General features: G+C 41.0%; 2 protein-coding genes across 5 annotated transcripts in view; both read left to right on the top strand.

Moving 5' to 3' along the window:
* The first annotated feature begins 215 nt into the window (after nucleotides 1-215).
* Nucleotides 216-5,655, top strand: aktip (akt interacting protein). 2 transcript variants are annotated; one of them, XM_088414115.1, is made up of 10 exons: nucleotides 216-360; nucleotides 1,120-1,277; nucleotides 2,343-2,542; nucleotides 2,625-2,689; nucleotides 2,808-2,908; nucleotides 3,272-3,360; nucleotides 3,452-3,550; nucleotides 3,726-3,833; nucleotides 3,931-3,991; nucleotides 4,671-5,655. In XM_088414115.1, the coding sequence occupies exons 2-10, from the start codon at nucleotides 1,230-1,232 to the stop codon at nucleotides 4,776-4,778; spliced, it is 879 nt and encodes a 292-aa protein (XP_088270241.1). In that variant the 5' UTR covers nucleotides 216-360; nucleotides 1,120-1,229; the 3' UTR covers nucleotides 4,779-5,655. The 2 variants fall into 2 exon arrangements, with proteins under 2 accessions (XP_088270241.1, XP_088270242.1); XM_088414116.1 differs by having other exon boundaries at nucleotides 4,658-5,655.
* A 925-nt stretch (nucleotides 5,656-6,580) lies between these two features.
* Nucleotides 6,581-21,647, top strand: part of chd9 (chromodomain helicase DNA binding protein 9) — a 63,512-nt gene continuing 48,445 nt past the window's right edge. For 2 of the 3 annotated variants that reach the window (XM_088412278.1, XM_088412277.1), the window contains exons 1-2: nucleotides 6,582-6,839; nucleotides 11,820-13,327. In XM_088412278.1, the coding sequence (XP_088268404.1) occupies nucleotides 11,921-13,327 (1,407 nt within the window). In that variant the 5' untranslated portion in view covers nucleotides 6,582-6,839; nucleotides 11,820-11,920. Of the gene's footprint in view, nucleotides 6,840-11,819; nucleotides 13,328-21,647 lie in introns of all 3 variants that reach the window. The other variant, XM_088412279.1, reaches the window with a different exon arrangement.

Genomic DNA, 21,647 nt, shown 5'->3' with positions numbered 1-21,647 from the left:
TTGTGGGATGGGGTGTTTATTATCATTCACAAATAATTTACAAAAATGACAGTGTCATTCCCATTTGTTTTAAAAAATGTTTATTCAGATTTCAACCACATGTCGTCGCTGTGGTGTCGAAACCCAATTCTTTTCTTGTTATACCAGCCTGACGATGCTTGAACCAATCAAACCTCATTGCGTAATCTCTACTAACCAATGACAATGCGCACCAACGCATCGAAACGCCTACTCCTCATTAGGTTAGATTGAACTCCGACTGTCAAAGTGTTTTAGCTACATACCCCACTTGCTACTTTAGCCGTGTTTACACCCGTGGGAATGGCGATCAGCTGAGCATTTGACCTCGCGTCAGTCCAGGTAAATCTTTTTTTAAGTTATTGGGCGTCTGGAGCAAGCCCGGTGAATATTTTAGGGTTACATTCGTGTGTCATCCAAGTTGTCATCGACGCCGAATCTAGTTATGCTAATGCTAAAGGTTGGGTTAAGGGAGAGGCAGGTGAGGTTACGTCAGATTGTTTTTAAAACAGTCCAGCGCATTAAAGAGCCGCTTTTGGTAGGTTAAAAGCATATCGTCTTTTGAAAATCGACATCCAAGTAAGGATGAACAAGACGTTATCCACATCAGAAGCCTAAGCCCCCCAGCTAGGCGAATGACTGTGTAAACTGATAGCTTGTCAGGCGTGCTCCTGCTAACAACTTCTTCCTTTTGAAGATGTATCTCTAATGTGGTCAATTTAGGTTTGTTTGAGTGAAGTAGTAGGTGTGCCGATCAGTTTGAAAAAGAAAAAAGTAAAATCGTTTTCCAGCCTTTTATTCTATTGATCGCACACCACTAAACAAAAATGTCACTAGAAGGAACTAGTTTCAGACATTGACGATTTCGTCGGTTTACTCCCAGTGTACTTAGTGTGAAACCAGAGTCTGTTTTATTGAAACACGAAGCAATTCAATTCAAGTATATTGCAAACGTGTAAGTGCATACTTTGTAGCAAATAAATAATATTTTCAGATCAAATAATAGAACTTGCACAATCAATTTCATGGTGCGAACTTGCATATGATATATTCAGAAACTATTTTTACCTGTTTATTTTATTTATTTATTTTTACCGTCAGCTGCAGATCTTCATAAATTTCTCTGTCTGAATGGCCTGGCCAGCACCTGTCATGGGACCTACTTGAAGAAAGAAAAGGGAGGGATACCACACTGGACTTCTACATGAGTTATGAACCTAAACCCCTTCTGGAGCATGTCTGCTAATACGAGTCGTAAGGTAATGTAAAAGAAACTGTCTATGCTTGAAATAATTTGAGCAGCAGTTAGTTAAAATGTCATTCACCAATGGAGAACCTTTTATTGGTGGAAGTATGTTTGACTATGTCACAAGTGCGTTTTTCCTGTACAAACAAGGGAGGTTTAACTTGTCATCAAGCTGTGAAATTCTCATGAAGCTGCCAGGTTTGCAGTTACATCTTGTTTGAAGGATTAGTTAGGGTCTATTTTCAACTTGGGGAAACGATGAAAATTGTGTCCATTCCTCCATTTTTTTTAGTGCTTGTCCTCAGCAGGTGAGCTGGTATGATACCAGCTGACTTGATTGCACGAACACCAAAAACACAATCTGTTTTGTTTTCACACGTCGATGGACTTTTTCAGTTTTTGTCGAACGTATTTAGTATTTGTGAAATACCCAACAAAATTCTTTACTGTACCAGTCTAAAGGTTGGGAAAACCTTCCAATTCAAATGTTTTCAGACACATTAAGACATCAAATTAACCTCTCAACTATTGATAATGCACAGCTGTGTATTTAAAATCATTCCAGGTTGTAAATCTGATCCCTAATGTGTTGTTGCATTGTCTGAATGACCTCGATATTAATATAACATAAAGGAAAAAAATGTGAACATTGAATTTGACGATGTTTCCAAACTTTTCATTGGTACTTATTTCCGACATCTAAAACTTTGTTACGAGCACTATAATTTTCCATATTTTTAAAACTTTAGTAAACCTAACATGTCTGTTTTTGAATTGTGAGAGAAATAAGTCATATGAAAAAATCCACACAAGCACACGGTAGACTGAATTGTGAGCGTAGGTTAGGTTCATCCTGTATGTCAAATATCCTTTACTTGTGAATTCTTTTCGAGCATTCATATCAACAACTATTAAATAAGTTCGAAAAAAAAAGAAAATGAGCAACATTGAGTGCTTTAAATCTTAAAAATACTCTTTTAAGATGTTGATTTTGGATATGGTAGTCTCGTATGTTGCAGTGATAGTTCTACATTTTATGTGAATTATTCATCTGATCTTCTATGTTGTAACATCGCAGAGACCTGAAAGTGAGGATCAGGGCGAGCTTAAAAACAGTCCGTCGCGGCTGCCTTTTAGCAAGAAGCAGCTTCCAGCCATTCCCAAGAATGTGGCCGCCGTCACCAAACCCACGGCCTTGGGAAGCCCCACCCACTCCACAAATGGCCCGCACGCACCCTACGGCCCCTTTTACTTGGAATACTCCCTACTAGCAGAGTTGTAAGTTACCGTGGCGGTGCGTGTGAAACGATTTTTAGTTCACGTGCGTCTTGGATTGATTTTCTCGTCATGTGACCTGCAGCACACTCGTGATTAAGCAGAAACTCCCTGGAATTTACGTGCAGCCATCTTACAAGTCGGCACTTAGTAAGTTTGCACAGAATTCTGACATTCATTTAAGCCATGCATTAAATCAAATGGAGGGGGATTAGTTTCAATACAGTTAGTTCCAGGTAGTATTTATTACATTTGTGTTCTTTTTCAGTGTGGTTTGGAGTCATATTCATCAGGCATGGCTTGTACCAGGATGGCGTCTTCAAATTCACTGTATATATACCAGATAACTATCCAGATGGTGATTGTCCAGTGAGTAATGTTTGGTCAGGTGATTCAGTGTAAAGAAAATGCATATATCTTAAGATCCTATCGATTTAAGCATCTTATCGTTATCTTAGCATTTTAGGAACCCCACGCATGAAGATAAAATGTGTGTTTAGTGCTTTTCTCGATGACAAAATGGAAGAAACTAGACTAATTAGCTCATCTGCTAACTACATAGGTGTTAGTTTTTTATTTTTTTTTTATGGTAAATGATGTGAGGCATATTTGTAAAAATCTACAAAACACATCACACCCTTCTTGACTGAGCCCAACTTTGTGCCCAATTCAACCACTCATTATGCTTCAATAACTTTATATAAAGGTTTCACAATGTTTGTTGCTTCACAGAAATTAGTTTTTGACATGCCAGTCTTCCATCCTCTCGTCGACCCAGTTTCTGGCGAGCTTGACGTCAAAAGAGCTTTCACCAAATGGAGGTGAACACCAATATTATTACCACTCCTTCCATCAAAGTCCAATAAACATTTGCACTATTTATATGTATAATTGGGTGTTTTGTGTGTACAGGCGAAATCATAATCATATCTGGCAAGTCCTTATGTATGCACGTACTGTTTTCTACAAGATTAACACCACGGAACCCCTCAACCCAGAAGCTGCTGTACTGTGAGTGTCCACTTTCTTATTTTGATTGTCATATCAAAATCAAGGCACATGGAAGGTACAACCATGTGACGACCAGGGGATTGTAGCACCTACCAGTCGCGTTAGTTTTAAGGCTAGTGACCTAAAGCCTGTCCGTACAAAGTTTGCATAGCTGTATCCCCCTCACCCTTTTCAGGTATGAGAAGGACGTGCAGTTGTTCAAGAGTAAAGTTGTGGACAGTGTGAAACTATGCAACAGTCGTCTTTTTGACCAGCCCAAGATAGACGATCCCTACGCAATAAGGTTGGTAGATCATCCTCACTCTTTTTATTTATTTATTTATTTATTTTTTAAAGGCTTGACATCATGAGAAATAATGTTGCCTGTTATTGTGTTGCAGCTTTTCTCCATGGAACCCAGCTGTTCACGAGGAGGCAAAAGAACGGATGTTCGCATACAGGGTAAGCCTATCACTGAGTTCAATAGGAGTATATGTACGTGTTATGTGGTGTCATAGGGTGTTCTCAGTAGGGATGTTCAGGTCCCAATGTCAGAAGAAATCAGCCCAATCACATGATTTTTGTTTGTTTGTTTTGAATTATTATTATTATTATTATTATAGTAAAAAATAAGATTATTTGTATACACTTTTTTCCTCCTGAACACTTTGTATCAGAGTAAGACCTGGTGTCAGCAAATCCTCAAAATCAGGTGACTTGCGCTCAGATTTGAGTGCAAAAAAATGTGATCGGGACACATTGCACTTCTGTAATTCATTTTCAGATTACAAATCAGTTTTGTAAAACTTAAAAATAAATAAATTATAAATCCCAAAACATCTAAAAGTGAAGTAAAATGATTCTAAAATGAATGATATAGCTTTAACACTGTTTAAAAGTGTTTACAAGAGCTTAAAGTTAAAGAGAAAACAGTTTTAACCTGAATTTAAAAGCATCACCTGACTATTTAATTTAGCATCTTATTCTATTTGCGTGCAGCATATTGGTTAAATGCTGCTTCACCATGTTTGCTTTAAACTGAGGGTTCGGATGTTTTAAATAAGGGGGTATTGATTTGCTTTCACACTAAAGCATCCTTACATTTTTTCATGACATATTTAATATTAGTTGTTTGCTCTAGAGACGTCCTGAGGACTATCACAAGGGAACACAGAGCTCTGGCCTGTCCTGGGTCAAACCTGGGTCGACACAGCCTTTCAGCAAAGATGATAGTCCTACTGTAAGTTGAACCCATGCTTGCATCGCCACTGGCCACTAGTTGGAGGCACCTACATCGCCAGGAACGCCGTACTTGCTTGCCGGATTTTCATTGAAGGACATTATGAATAGTCCTCAGCTTTAAAAGCTTCGCCCACCAACAGTTTGAGCGGACACAAACCAATTTCATGAGGCAAAGATGACAAATGGATGTCTCCAATGTAGAATCTAGCAATTCATGTAGATGTTTCAGGATCCATATGAACATGCAGCCCAGCCTCAGTGATTACATACTGTTCTTAAAATCCCAAAAAGTGTGCAGTGGCTTTGGTGTTCTCTCAGCTCAGGACTGTTTTTATTCATCACGCCAGGAATGTCAATCAGAGCTGGGTGAGGACCTGACCTCCAATTGTCAATCATCATTATTTTTATTTTATTTTTTTTTAATTCATTTTATCTTTCCACAGACTGCTTTCAAACGTTGTTCAGTCAGGATGCATTTTGTTTGTTTGTTTGTTCTTGGTCTGCTTATCAGAGGTTTAATATGTAAATAAGAGGTTTCTTTTAAAAAACAAAAAAAAAAAACAAGGTCCTACAGATATCCCACATAAATCCAAAGTCTCCCAACCCCTTTTGTCTAGCCAACAGGTTACAAGGATGGAAAAAAAGCCTTCCTTTTTTTATTTGTTTTTTGAGATTTGATGATCTGGTTATATGATTGGTGCTTACAAATTAAAATAAAGAAGCTGCTGGATGTGTTTGAAAGGTAACTTTTTTTTTTTGGCATTGCATTCTAATTGATTTTATTTTGCGATGTTCCATACAGACCCTTGTGCATTAATGCGTAAGATGACAAGCTATGTCAATGCTTTTCTGTGACATTAATAAAGATGTTGCTTTATAACCCACATTTCTGTCATACAACTGATTAGGAAGTCTATTTAGCCCAGGAATAGCGCAAATGGAAACATTCCTTGTCCAGTTTTTAAATAAATATTTATTCAGTGGTTTTCAGCAGTAAAATATTTGTTTGCAATTCTTGACATAACTTATGCCATCACTATGTTGAAATACAAACAATACACTTATTGTCAATGGAAAATAACATCGCATGTGCTTATGTCTCACGTAATGAACAGTCACGGCCCATCAGGTTCCTGAGTTTAGTCATGTGACATTCGTAACTGCGCCGTGATTGGTTGTCACCTGAGCCCTAAAAACATGTTAAAATTAACAAGTGGCAAAATACGTATTTAAAGGTAATGTTTGTATATGAAAAATGAGTATCGACATTGTTATAGACAACCGGTTAACTTTGGACTGGTGGAAATGGATTGTCAATTTTTTGCCCTTCCCTACTTTAAATGAAAATAGAGCAACGTGTATAGTTTTAGAACTATGTTAAACTTATGTACAGTTTTCCAAAAAAGCGCCGCACCTCGATACATGTGTAATACACAAATCGGCCACTTGAAGTCACTGCTGTCCTACGGTGGTTGCGCTCATCTCCGGGGCGCCTGACATGTTCGCACGGGAGGACTGACTTGTAGTCCATGTGCCAAAGTAAAAGCTCTCCGGATTGGCTTCTTTGGCTTCCAACGCGGCCATCTTATGCACGGTGTCACGACACCACAACACACGGGACTTTGGCCCGGAGGCTCCGTGATCAAATCAACCGCTCTCCAAGTGTGGGCGGTGCCCCGGCGTCTTGTTGTATTTCGCTGGGGGCGCGGGTTTAGTTTAAAAAAATCTTTATTTTTTTATTACTTTATTTTTATTTTTTATTTATTTTATGACACTTGGTCGGGGTGAAATTGCAGTGAACACCCGGACGTCCAATCAGGGAGGAGGTCACTAGTATGCAAATGTGCCCTTATCGGCAGTCACGTCAGCAGCGGCGGCAGCAACACAGAAGCAGCCAGCAGCACCCGCGGAGGTGGCGGTGGTGGTGGCCGGGCTTGGCTTCGGGTTCGGGCTTGGCGGCGACGGAGCAGCAGTTGAGCCGAGGTCGCCCGCAGAAGGAGCAAACTTCCACCCGGTACGCGCACGCATGTGTCCGCGTTTGGCGTCGCTTCTACCGGCTCCGTTTCGGGTAAGCCGCCGCCGCCGCCTTCTTTTCCCCGTCACTCGGTTGACTCGATGCGCTTCCCTTGGTAGAGGAAGCTGTCAAACCGCCGCGTCTCTTCGCACTTGTTCCACGTACTTTTCGAACAACGCTAGCGGGACTTTTGGCGCAGTTTTCCCCGCCGAAGTGTTGCTGGTGTCCCGGGGTCCTGAACTGACAGCGACCGGTACCGTTTGCTCGGTGGCTCGGTTGATTGTAACCAATTGAAACTGAAACTCAGCCCCGGAAATAACGCCCGGCGTGGTGCTTGTTATCTCGGACACTATCGACGTCGAGCCCCCTTACACCTTATTTCCTTCACCAAGCCACCCCCATCGTAGCCATCTCTTCAATCGTCATCAGTGGAAACTTCACCTTCGTTTCATTTTTTTCCGATATAGTTTGGCCAATTCTTTTGAAATTTTAGGGTGTACGAGGATGCTACGGCACTACTACTTGGTTTAAGGATATCTCAAAGTGACGGAAAATGGAAACTTTTCCTCAAAAGTTCTATAATGGGTTTGCCCATTTATGCATTGTGAATGGCATTGCCATTTACCACGATTTAGAATCGATTTCAAATGTCCCAAAATCGATATTCTAAAAAATTGTTTCATCTGATTCTTATTATTCTATGAAGCCTGTGAACTTCGTAGCTAGCTTCAAACGGTCGCTGTTGTGGTCCATAAATATATATATATATATATATATATATATATATATATATATATATATATATATATATATATACACATATATATATACACATATATATACACATATGTGTGTGTGTGTAAAGAATCACCATTCTAATTCCATCTGCTTTACTAGTCAGATAAAACAAAAGGACTCAAACAGTTTTTTTGTTAACAGAAATCATTGTAATTTAACCAAATCAAATCATTTTGAATCAAATTGATTTTGAATCAAATCGTAGGGTTAAAAATGAAACTAATTGAATCTTGAGACAGTCAAAGATACACACTCCTTGTTGATATTATCGGTCATAGCGTTACTGCAGACAGCTGTAAGTCTACACATGTGAGGTTCCCTTCATTAAGGAAGTAAGCACTGTGTATATGTGTGTAAAGATTGTCCCCAGATTATGTTGAAACGTCGATTAAAGGGAATCATGTCAGCTTTGGCTTCTTTTTTTGTTACTACCTGCCTCTTACCTCAACTGTCAGTCCATTTCTGAGTTCTGACCGCATTTTGAATTATGTCAACGAGGAAGTATTAAGAAACGTGACAGTGAGTTATTTGTTTTTGCCAACTGTGTCCTTTTTCTTCCAGAGAGTCCTACGCATATTTCTAGTCATATTCATAAGCATTCATTCAGAATATGGTGGGAAATTAAAAGAATATGGCATACATCCACCTCCATTTTTTTAAGAACCCAACAAAGAAGGCTATTGCACCAGTACTATTACACATATATCTCTTTTTGTATTTTATACAGAACCCAGAAAAGGTTGCATTTAGGTTGTGACTGTGCTTACTTAAAAAAATTACATGATCAACGAACAATATGGCATTTATCTACTTTGCCTTTTTAGTAGAAATCAGTGAAGTAAAATGTTGCAGTTTCATACAACAGACAGAGGATCTCATTTGCAGATAATTACATGAATTACCTTTAGCTTTTAACATAAGCCCAAGTGAAGTGGGATATTTGCAATTCCACATGGAAAAACAGCATCCTGTGATCAGGCAATTTGTTATGTGGTAATATCCAGCTTCTAAACACATTTTCTCTGCATATGAGCCATAACAGTAGGTTTTTGTTTGTTTGTTTTTTTATAACACAGAACCCAGTAAAGGTGGGATATAGCCATTAACATGTTCACTGTCACACAGACATGTGGCGACATCTAGCATTTAGCAACTTAATTTGCACACATCCAAGCTGTAAAAGTAGGTCTTTTTTATGGATAGAAATCCATGCCTTTTACACAACAACCCAGCATATATGAGATATAGCTTTAATCATGTGCACTTTCACGCATTGATGTGAGATCCTGCATTCAAGCGATTAGATATTTGACAATGTTCTGTCTCTTTCAGCTTTCACACAGCTTCACAAATTTGTCATATTGGAAACATAACAGTACATCTGACATTTAGGATGAATCTTGGTAGTTTAACTTCACATCCCGGTCCCCGAATTGTAGAGTATACCGTTACGCATAGGTAGTCCCCCCCGGTGCATCTCTTTAATACTAGATTCAGTTGATTCTCATATTCGACTGTATCCAGCACAGTGTAATATTAGCCTCGAGGCAGAGATAGGAGCGAGGAGTCTTCCACTATCTGCAATCATTGTTTGGCCTTGGTGGAGGTTTAGATGGTATTATTTGTTTCCGTGCTTCGTGGTCATACTGTATGTAGGATCAAGGCCTAGTTGGGTCTCCATGCTTTGTCGATGCTTAACAATACACTAAAGACAATACCCTCAATTGTCATTCCATGGTGATTTCTGGTGAGTAATGTGAAATACGGAATTGTTTGGGATTCATTTGTTTTAAAATATCAGCATGATCGGCTAAATTGATGTTATTGGCCCAGCAAGTCTTGGACAGAGTTTGTGGGCAACCTCCTGGCCACAATGCGTGTTTTGTATATCCATGTGGGACATACAGTAGTTGCTGGTAATTTATTATAGCACATTTTTTTTTTTCTTTTTATTGGGCTGTTTTGTTGAAGAGGACATATGCTTAGTTGTCATTTACTGCTTGTATATAAATACATAGGAGTAGTCCCACCCATTAAGGGTGTAATCAAACAAGCAAATACAACTTCTTTTATAAGCTCCTTTTGTATGAAAACACGTTTGTGACGTAACAGTGTGGCTAATTTACATAAACCCCCCATGTTGTGTTTCTGTGGTCGTGGCTTGACAGCTAGGTTCAGTAACTCTCCACCATTTTCAAGGACTTACATTTAGTCTTCAACTGAATGTCACCACACGAGCCTGTTCCTGTCTTTGCGCTCGTATATCAGCCCACTCTGCTATGAATGCCGGTTCTTCAAACTTTAATGCATTTGTTTTCGGTCCCCAAGCGATTATTTTTTTGCATTGGTTGCAAATTGCGAGGGTCTTTGCTGGCAAAATAAAAGTACACTTAAGAGCATTGGTTTCCCAAATTTATCAAGCTAGTTTATAAGACATGACCGACTAATCTGCAGGCTAAATAAATCAATGATTGTATTTGCCGATTGTTTGTTTTTTACAGACCCATTTACTCTGGTTAAATTAATCTGGTGTCATTATTTATTACACATAAATCAACACCTCAAGCTTGTATTCTTAAATATATACAGTATCATGAAATTCATTGATGACGTCATTTGATGGACCTGTCTTTGAAAACATAGCAAATTATAATTCAAATATGAATGCATTGTCGGGCTATTCATTTAAAAAATAAGCAGGCTATTAATCAGTTTTCTTTTCTTCCAAAAATCCTCTTAAGTCACAAAACAATCTGCATCGGTCGGGCTGCTTGATAATTGATACCTCCCTTGAGGTTGATGGCAGCAATCCTTGGGTTTTATTTTTTGAATTGAGCAAATGCAAACCAAAGACAAATTGTTAAATAGCAACAAAGTCACTAACCAAAATAAATGTAGTTATTTGAATCTATCAGAACTTTTTACTATTTTTAAGAACTATTACTACAGTAATAGTGAGTTTTGGTGTCCAACCCTACAGGTGACCAGTCCAGTGTCTACCTGGACAATGGATAGATGAGATTATCCGTGGTATATTTTTATTTTTTTTTGCGCCTAGAAATACATTGCGTTATGTATATCTTACAGCCGTCCAAATTCCCACCAGAAACCCTTAAAAATACTTGAATTCAATTGCTGTAATATTCCTGAAAGCATCCCCTTGAGTTTGCCAAATAGCATGTCAGCACAACGCCAGAGCATTCGCTGGCCTCTGTCATCGTGCGCCGGTCTGCGGTCGCTAAGCACACGCCCTCAAAGGACCTGGTCTGCCTCTGTTCCTGGGCTGTTGAAATTCTATCAGCTGTCAACGCCTCCCCGTGCGTCCTGCCCCGCAGCTCTGTCGGCTGTCCAGTTTAGAAAAGGTTGTGGTGGAGAGGAGTGGAAGGAGGGAGGGGGCATACAAGGGGTTGCACGAAGAGGCACCTGCTGCCGGTGGTTGGCAGTTGGCTCGCGCCAGCTGCTTTTGCTACACACATGAAAAGCCTGCTGATAGATAATTGACAGCGCAGAGTTCCTGACCTAGCTATTACGTGGTTTTAGAGCGCTTCTTTTCATCGGCGCATGGAGGGCCATTATGGAAATCTACTAGTCAACCAGCATGTTTCACGGAAGGGCTGGATGTTATAAATAGATGCAATGGGACAGCCACTTCATGATTTCTGTTCATCTCGTTTCGTTGTTTTTTTTATGTTTTTAATAACATCTATTTAGAGGGATACTAAACTTGTTTAGTCATTTTTAGCATATATAGCCGGTTAAATTATTTATTTTGTATATAATTTGCCTTTTTTTTCCAGATGCAATTCATGCTTTTAAAAACAAATTTTCCCACTTGCTGTTGACTGAAAACAACATCACGTGTCCTCAAGACTCATGAAATGGCCAATCACGGCTCAGCCTTTTCTGGGTTTGGTCTTGTGACCTTCATGATTGGTGATTTCCTGTCCCAAATCCTGAGCTCTAACTGCAAACATTGGTAGCACCAGTTCCACCAGTGCAAATGTTAACTTCCCTTTTAACTATACTCTGAGTAGGTGTGTAGGTTGTGTGCCTTGATTGACTGGTGGGTTAAATAGAGCACATATTGACTCCTCTTGCGTCAAATCAAAAAGATTAGACTTGAGTTACTTGTGAACCCAATAAGGTAACCCAACGGTAACAGCTGAAACTGCTTTTTGTGAAAGGAAGTACCTCATATTTGTTCTAATATCTATTTAATGTCCCCTGTTTTTACAGACTCATGATATGATGCCATAGCTCTTTGAACACTGGTTCATCGTAACCAACGTGGGATCCACTGAACCACAGAAGGGGCCGACACCCGTCAGAGCTCCAACATGGAATTTTTCGATGACCCCAACCTCTTTGGTGGAAGTCTGGAAGGGGTGGATGTGGACGGTTTCCCGTCAGCTCCGTCTTTTGGAGATGAGCTCCAAGACATGATGCTGCCAGTGTCTTCCACATCCACCCAGCAAGCCGTGCCCGGTTACACTCAGCAAATGGGGCACTACATTGGAATGAAGGCACAGAATCCTGTTGGGCAGCCATTTTCTAATCCTGCGGCGACAGGCGGTGTGGCGGCAGTGCAACAGGGCCAGTACCACAATGGTCCTGTGAGCCAAGTACCTCAAGCCAATGGGTTGTTTTTCAACAGCAGCAGCCCAATGTGGGGGAATCAGGACCAGAATGGTAACATGTATCATCCCTTGCCCCAGCAGCAGCAACTGTACAACCAGCAAATACATGTCAGACAGCAACAAATCCAGCAGTCGCAGCAGCACAGAATGCGTCAGCAGCAACAACGGCACCCGCAACAGCTGTTCCACCAGAGCCAGCATCAACAAATGAACATGCAGGCCATGCCTTTGGAACAAGGGCAGCATCACGGGTTCCCCTATCACCATAGGAGCCAGCCTCAGAGCCAGCAGCAAGTTCACCAGAGTCCACAGCAGGCTCAGCACCAGCTAGCTGCAGTAGGAACAAGATTTCACTCAGCGGTCGTGCCAAGTCAAAATGCTCCCCTGCCGGTATCTTGCTTGCAGCAGCAACAGAAGCGCAGCTTTTCTTGCAGATTAGGAATGGCGGAAAATAACCCTTCCATGGAATCGTCACCTTTGGTTCATGCACTGCCCACTTACTCAGTGAATTCTGTCACAACTTACCAACCAGCTCAGTACCCTTCCTACTCCGAAGAGCCAGAAATGGGCTGTTTGCGTCGCCCGACTTTGTCTTCGGCGTCTGTGGCGGCTCAGCCCGCTGCCGCTGCCACTCCGCTCGCGGCAGCTCTGCCCGAGCTCCCAGGGGCAGCGTGTCAGTTTCCATCAACATCAGTAATAGGTCAAGAGCATGCTCAGACCTCAGTTAGCCAGGCAGAGGAATGTCAATTTCAGGCTTTACGCCATCGAGGAGAAACCCAGGGAAACAACAAGTTGTCTGAGATGTTCGGGGAATCCATGAGCTGCTACTCCAGCGTGGCACAGCAGTTGCCCTCTGAGCAGCCTCAGCGCTGCGGGGCAATCAGCGCCAACGGATACCCGTCCCTAGGGGACAATCTCTTGGCATCGGAGGCTCAGGATGGAGACTTGGCAGGGTTGGAGCCCCCCGACCTCTTGCCTGACTTTCTGCCACAGCTGGAGGCAGCGCTCAGCCAACCAGATCAATCTAACAGTTCCTGGGCGGATTCCAATCAGGCATGGGGGCACGAGCACATGGCACAAACACCTGTTGGACAAAAGGAAGAAGAGGTAATTCTTTTTTTTTTTCCTTATTGGTGTCAAGGTGTGTGCTAGTGTGTGTTTCTTTGACGACGATTATGCTGAAGAATCATTTAAAAAGAAATAATAGTTGTTTTATATTTAGAACTTGATACACTGTACTGTTCTGAAAAATATGTATGAAGCAAGCATCAGTATGACAGTTTTGCTGCTCATTGTGACTCCCTGCTTTTTAACAAACAACCTTTCACGTTTTATATATGAAGATCTCTGAAACCAGAATAGGACGTTCTTGACAAATAACTCGGTACAACACTGAAGTGCTGTATTTCTTTGTTTTATGTTTTTTTCTCAAAGTACAGTACTAATTGTTTTTTTGAAAATTCCACACCCTTCCTTCCACCTATAGAAGAGAAAAAACAGTGCAACCAAATATGTAATGTATTGATGCAGCCTAACTGTGAAAGGTAACGTAGATCCCTGTACCATCATGCTTACTGTCGTTATGACCTTACTTTTGCGTTAGCGTCTGTTAGTGAGACATTGATGTGTTGAGACTTGCCCACAAATTTGGTCACCACTCTGCTGAATATGTTCTTGATCGAAGAACGTTTGAATGCGATACACCTGTGCTGTACTTTATTACAATATATCCAGTATCGTTATGTGATAAAATCATCCCCTATTAGATATATAATCATTTGTTTATGTCAGTTTTTTATTTAGATCTTTAGGATATTTGGTGTGTTCTCAGCAACCTTGCGTACCACTTTCTTCGTGTCACGTCACATTCCAGGCAGAACTAAATAGATAACAATTTTTAAAAAAAATACATAAAAAAATTAAGATTAATCTAACAGTTAATATCTGAATTATGCATGACATGCTAGACATGCAACTGATATGCTGTGGCGCGCTCTTATGTTTGCTGTGAGCTGACATCCATAAACATACAGTAGTATGCATGAGCACCAAGGGAGCATGAGTTTTTGTGTGACAAGCGTGACTTTAGTTGTCCTACATCTTTGAAGCTGCACTAACTTTGTGGTAGACTATTTATCTCCTGCAAATAGTCATGCACTATGCTAAGTGAGAAGCATGGATGTCAACAACCGTGTACATTACATTGCATGAAGCGAGAACACTCACAATCGATTAGTCTGTAATTCATTTATTATCAAAATAATCAATAATGATTTGATAATCAATTATTTTGAGGCATTATTACATCTTTACTACAGGTTTTTTTCATCATTGTGAGAAATCATTAACATGATCGGTGTCTTCACATAAATTGATATTACATTAATTAACCTATAACAATAACGTTGACAGATACTTTGAACAAATTTGGCATTTCAGAAGTGTGTATCAAACAGGTAGACCTTTTTTTTTCTCAATACCAAAAAAGTAGTTCTGCGTTTTAAAAAGTTGGTGATCCCTTCATATTGTAAATTGTTTGTAAATATAATGATGGAATTTGAGAACTTTCTGCAGTCACACAGTCTGGTGTTACTGAATGCGATTGTTTTTTTAATCTTTTTTGACAGTATCATTGAAGCAATGAAGATAATACTGTTGACTGTGCGACAAACCGTAATACATTTGTTCTTAGCTATAAACTCAAAACAGTGACCGTACTTGAAAAGGCAATGGTGTCACTCAGATGTAAAGGTTAATTTGAACTGAATAATTTGAGTTGTCCTAATTGAGAGTTCTATAGTGTATACTTTAGTTAATTCTTTAGCAAACTTAGTAAGTACTATAATGTTAGTAATCAGGTGAGTTTCTGCATTTTATTATACATTACTAGGTCAACATTGCACCATGCGTGAAAAGAAACGTGATCGTTTCATTTAAACGTTAACTCTTTCTCACTGGTGCCTCTGGCAGGTGACAAGGTGATATAACATGGAGTAATAACTTGTTCTTTTTCCTGTATTATCAGGTTATTTCCGTTTTGACCCTTATAAATGCACAAAAATACCTAATGACGGCTCAGAAAGGTAACTTTCATTTGATTGCCTGACAGGAAATGGTTTGCGGTTGATTGATCGTGACTTGAAAATGTGCACATTTAGGACTTGGACTTTCACTTATTTAGCATTTTTCGACCATAACTACTTAAAGTGCTTCACATTGACTACTTATTTATCTACTGATGACGCAGATTCAAGAGCAACTGGGAATTCAGTGTTCAAGGACACTTCGACACGGTCGGGAATCATACCCACAACTTCTCGGTTGGATGACCACCACTCTACTACCGCTGAACATTTAGGAGTAACACATTTCTTAATTGCTTTGGAGTAACACGTTCCTTAATTGCGATGTCATGCGAGCTACCAATACTACTTCGTGATCAACCAATCAACCACGATCGAGATATTGAGCAACTCTGCCTTTGTTTAATCTAAAGTTGTACAAGTCCTCAGACCTTCTGCCTCTCAGCAGTGAATACTGTACATTTTCTGTACTCCCTCACTTCATAATACTTATCCTCTTTGTGTTGCACCAAAAAAAAAAAAAATAATAACTGGTCCAGGGTGCCCCCCGCCTACTGCCCAAAGATGGCTGGGATAGGCACCAGCAAGCACGCGACCCTAGTGAGAATAAGCGGCTACAGATAACGGATGGAAGGATGGTAAAAAAATTAACATTTTTGCCATTTTATTCAAACAGTAACTGAAATTTATTTAATTTATGCTTTGCATTTTTCAGTCAGTGTGACATAATGTCCCCGTTTTTGAAAAACACTAATTCAACTTGTTACAAATTCTTTGATCAATGGATTATTAAAATAATTAGTACTTGCAGCCCTACTTGTGGCATTACAGTGTACACAGCAACTGCAAAAGTAGCCCCGTCATTGCTAAGATGGCCTCAGAGAAGATAGATATCAATAAATGCCATTTCTCCACTTTATTAACGTGAAAAGAACATTTCACTTCTTCCTGTGGTGTAAAGGACATCAATCTGACCACTTGTGTAATTTTGAACTAGTGTTCCCCAGATAAGACAAACTTGCTTGTGGGGAATTGTCTCGTTTGAGTGGAAGGGTAAGAGAATGCTGCAGCAAATGATGATTAAGACGACTGTCGGTCCAGCCAGACTTGTCTATCTTCCCCGTACACCGACAGCAGGTCAGGCCTGATTAGGCTAAGAGTGGAGTGTCTTCAGGACTTAGCTGTAAGCATACTTAGGGCTATATCAAGATGTGGGTCAGGGCAAGGCAGGAGCACACTGGAGTGAAGTGTGGGGGGAGGTTGCACGCTGTTGTGGTTGCTGCCACAGTGGCCGCCAGTGCACGCGCACGCTTGAGCGAAGAAAGGCTGTCGGAGGAAGGAGAGGGGGGAAAAAGTGTGGCTGAGGCGAGCACTCCGGGTAGGGGGAAGGGGAAAAGAGGAGTGCAGTAGCTCATGGAAAAAAAGACGGACAGCTTAGGAAAGAAAGGGAGGGAATGAGACAGCAAGGAAGAGCATGAGTGGGAGAAAATAAATGAGGTGTGGGTGGGGGGGGGGGGGGGGGGGGGGGGTGCAGGGTGATTGCCTGAGCTGGCTGTAACAGGCTTCAGGCAGATCTCGGCTCTTTACTAGGCGAGTTACCTAGCAGCCTCCATGGAGGCTCTGGGCAGTGACACATGTCCAAAAGGCGAAATCGACCAGGTTCGAGCATGCTTACGAGAATTTTGAAACAGCCGTGTAGTCCTTATATGTACTTTACTGCATAAAGAGCTTACAGGAGTCTTTGATCTTGTTCAAGACACCTGCACATTTTCCCCCAATAGCGCGGGTTTGTTGCACTTAACATCGGCTGTATTTACAGTTTATGAACAGACATCTTGTTCACTTTGTATGGCCACGTGCCTTCACGACCACGTGTTGCAGGACCCCTCCTCTCATCTATCTGTAAACAAACACAATAAAGGGCACAACATTCTTACCTTGACCAGAAAATGTATGTCCTGTATAGCCACGCTAAGGCACTTAAAATACAGAGACACATTATTCAGGAATTGGCAGACATTACATATTTACTTGGGATTTGTATAACAGAGATTGCAGACCAATTTTTAGTGATATCTCAGTCCCTTTTTTTGTCATGCTCTGTGCATTTCAACATGAACAGTCCATGTAATGGTACCAGAATCCAAACTGAGGTCAACACAAAGCTCCAGGAGTAACAGCTTTATATTTTCTTCCGTTTTGGCTGCCTTATGTTCATATAGAATCTGAATACAGGAGTTGATCACAATCTTTAGTCTTTGCTGCGTGTCCAAGTGCGACCTTTTTTCAGCCACAACTGGCCGACGCCGGCGTCTTTGTCCTTTATCGAGACCCTTTTGACTGGACCCTTTGTCCGGCCCCCGTGTCGATGCTCAGCGGCTGACTGTGCTAAACATGTGCACTGATTTGTGAAGAGCCTGCTGATGGTGGCGTGTTTGCTGAGCAGGCGAGGCATCGGGGGGTTAGCGGCCCATTCTGCACTCCCCCGCAGTGAATCCGCCTAATTAGGATTGATCACCAAATGCTGCAACAGTCAGCTCGCAGGTGTGATGAGCCCCTCGGGTTCAAGACTGAGTTATTGTCCTAGAGGCCTATACATACATAGAAGGGTCTGTTTGATAATAATAATAATAATAATAATTAAAAAAAACATGTCTTTTCCTCGCAGACAAATGGACAGACATGTACATTTCTTTCAACCTTCTAACAAGAAAATTCCATAGTGAGGAGATGGATTTGAAATAATTTGTTCCAGAGTTAAAATTGTCTATGCTCTTGTTAAATGTACAGTACAGGCCTTTCACTGTTTTTTTACTCTCTCTCTCTCTCTCTCTCTCTCTCTCTCTCTCTCTCTCTCTCTCTCTCTCTCTCTCTCTCTCTCTCTCTCTCGCTCTCTCACACACACACCCGCACCCACACCCACACCCGAAGGCAAAACACTGACCATAAGCGACTTGCATATGGCATGTCATCATTCGGCTGTAGTTTTATTCATGACACGGCCCCCCAGTTGTTATGCCATCATATCTTATCTATTTCTATAGCTTGTTTAACATAACAAGGCACCGTAATTTATCTTAGAATACCAAATTGCATTTACAGTTGATTTTGGTAACTAATTACCAAGCAGTTTTTATTTTACCTCTGAAAACTAAAAAAATAAAAATAAAAAACTATAGGTCCTGACACAAATGTTTGGAGTGCCAAAAATTGGAGGAATATCTAATCCCGAGCATGCCAAAAATTGGAGGAATATCTAATCCTGAGCAGTCCGGTTCAATAAAATCATTTTATACATTTATATAACTAAAACAAAAACTGAAAATTTATTATTTATTTTGAATACGCTCCAAAATAAAGCAAGTACAACATCTATATTAATCATAAAATATTAATATAATAATAATAATAATAATAATAATAATATATCTTGCAGGCCAGTTTGAATCCGTTTGTGGCCCAAAGCCGGCCGGCCCGCAGGCCGATTATTGCACACCCCTAATTCAGCCGCTATATCTGTCAACTAACACAAGCTTAATGCTGCAATCTCAAAATTATCATGTACATAATTTTTCATGGCCTTTAAACCCCTATCCCACTGAGGAGCGAATGTTGGCGAGTGTGTGGGAGGGTGGCAGCTCTTTTGATCCCCCTGAGATTCGTTCAGAAACACCGGACGTTCACTAGACAGTGGCCAGATGTGGCCCAACTTCAGCCTGTGCTGATCTCGCTGCACTGACTTTTTGATCAAGTTCAAAATGTCCATGTGATAAAAGCCGAACAGGTGGACGCCTGGACCCCGAATGCAGCATGAACGTACTCCACACTCCGAACCTTGACAAATGCCTGACGTGCACACACATTGCAGTCGTGACATGTTATCAGTTAAAACGCAGGCCTAAGTAAATGGGCAAATTTTCCCATTCGGATAGAACAGAAAATGAAAATGACTGTTTTCAAAGACATTTTTGAGGAAATTGCATTGTGAGACATTGAACCTAAACTTTACGAATAGAGCTTTTTACACTGATATGAATTAATATCAACCCTCATTCTCTCACACCTCCACGCTTGTGCACTCCTGTCTGCATCACGCCAGCCTCTCCGCCTGCTGACCTCACAGAGGTTTATATAACTCCGAGGCAATGAACGATCAGCGCGGACGAGCTTGGGTGGGGAGGCCGCGATCGGCCCTGAAAGACGACACCCAGCGCCGGCTTAATATGACACGACGTGCAGATTTTACACGCAGCTGCCGCGCAGCCCTGTGGAAACCTGCTGCTTCTGCACGAACCCCCACTTCTCCTCCCCACTTGCTAAACCTTCCCCTCCCTCGTCGTGTCAAGTTGTCTGCCTGTTTGCACTCGGCCCATCAGCTCCTCTGCTGGGAGGCCTGACAGATAAGAAAGGGCGGGCAGCGAGGGGGGAGGGGGATAAGCGAGGGTCAGCGGTAAACAGGATGCTAGGCGGTTGAGGCGGAAGAGGCGGCACTGTTGGGGAAAATAGGGGAGGAGGGAGGCTGTATTTGACAGTGTGTGGAGCATGTGACAAGCCTCAACTACTGCACCGTAGGTCTGAATTTCCAGTTATCTCCTTTCGTCTCATCTCTCCTTTTGCTTTAATGTTCATTCTACCGGGTGTAAAGGCCAGTGAGTTTATTTTGGGCTGAGGTTGAGGGAGCACGGCACAAATATGGAGTACTGTATGTGTGTGTGTCTAGCTGGAATGGACGCATTGTGACAAGAGGCAATGTAGCTGAACTTTGTTTGACCTGCCATTTGGCGGAGAAAAAGTACCACAGTCTCCCTCTCTGGGCATCTAAACATGAGTTTGAGGGGAAAATAGAAACTTGGAGACGATGCAAAATTTCAGGAAAATGTGGCGACTGACAGTGAAGACCTGGCCCCTGCACGTGTGTTCACAGTAGTACCCCCCTTTTTGATCGACTGTCACACTTGGCCCTCGGGTCCCCAGCTGGAGATTTATAGAAGTTCCTCGCTCTTTTACAGCATTCTGTTCTTACATCATACCTACCCAGATTTGTATGCTGGAACATGTTGTCGTCCATCTCTGACCTATGCTGACATTAGAATAAAATCATAGTTACGTAAATATTTCAGTGACTATGAATATAAAACAACAAAAGCATTATTGTTATTAATCAAAACATAATTTCTCAAGAATAGCGTGCCACCCATATGCCTTACGGCCCTCACACCCCCCAAAAATACCCTTTGAAGCTGTTTTTTCTATGTACTCATGAATATTATGTTTTCCCCAAGGGGGAAAAAATAACAGATAATTCCACTATAAAAAACGGTTGACGCAGAATGTCTGCCTTGAAGCTATGCGAACACCATCATATAGCATAATCAGGCATCTCATTGTAACATCAAGCTGTGTAGTGTATTTAAAGTCCTCATGACGATTTCACAGTGTTTCAGCACCGTCTACCTCAGTTAAAGTGCTACAGGAGTTCTTGGGCGTAGCTAATTCTTATAACCGGTTCCTTCACCGCGCAGTCCACCTCCTGCAGCCTGACAAAAGTCCAGAGAATCAAATCCAACTAATATGCTGATTTAAACAACGCATCTAAGTTTTTACATCTGATTGTTTTTTTTTTTTTTCCCATTTAAATCCACAAGATCCATATCAAATGTTGTTTTTCCCCAAATCTTAAAATGACCCATATGCGCAGACCTCCAGGCCCAAACATGTCAACATTGGGCAGCCATAACACATATGTAAATAATGATTGAATAATTAAGACATATATTAAAAGTTTAATTATGTTCAGTTGAACTGGACTAAAAAAAAAGAAGATTTTGGTTTTGGTCAGATTTTATTCTTAGATGTATCACAAATGTGCAGAACTGCAATATGCAGTTATCTGTGAACCTTCCTCTAATTTAATGATTATGATTAGAACCGTTTAATTTTCTAAAATTGTTACACCCACTTTAGCTAGGGGATTTTACAGACCGTGAAACAGGCCTGCATTCACAGTGATAAAGTTTTATAAACGATCCAGAATGGGTCCCACTGTTCTGTATAATTTGCACAGTTTATGGACATTGCCGGTCTTGCTACCAGTCGCCTAAACGACAGACCTTTAATCTTTCTGACTAAAGACCTCTCCAGAGCTGACACTTTACGATGCAGGGACAGTTACCCTAATTAGAGTCTCTGGCAGTTATTTAAGTCAAGTCCCAGCTGTTTTTTTTTTTTAAAGATGTTTGTGAAAACACATGCGGTTTTCTATTGTGAGTAAAAACTGATATGAACTATGCCTAAACTCCTGGATTGTCCATCCCATTGATTTGTTTTTGGTCAATAACTTAGAG

The sequence above is a fragment of the Hippichthys cyanospilos genome, chromosome 4 (assembly GCF_059441005.1).
Source record: "Hippichthys cyanospilos isolate Australia breed blue-spotted pipefish chromosome 4, RoL_Hcya_1.0, whole genome shotgun sequence".
Taxonomy (NCBI): domain Eukaryota; kingdom Metazoa; phylum Chordata; class Actinopteri; order Syngnathiformes; family Syngnathidae; genus Hippichthys; species Hippichthys cyanospilos.
This window is presented reverse-complemented; position numbering and strand designations above follow the sequence as displayed.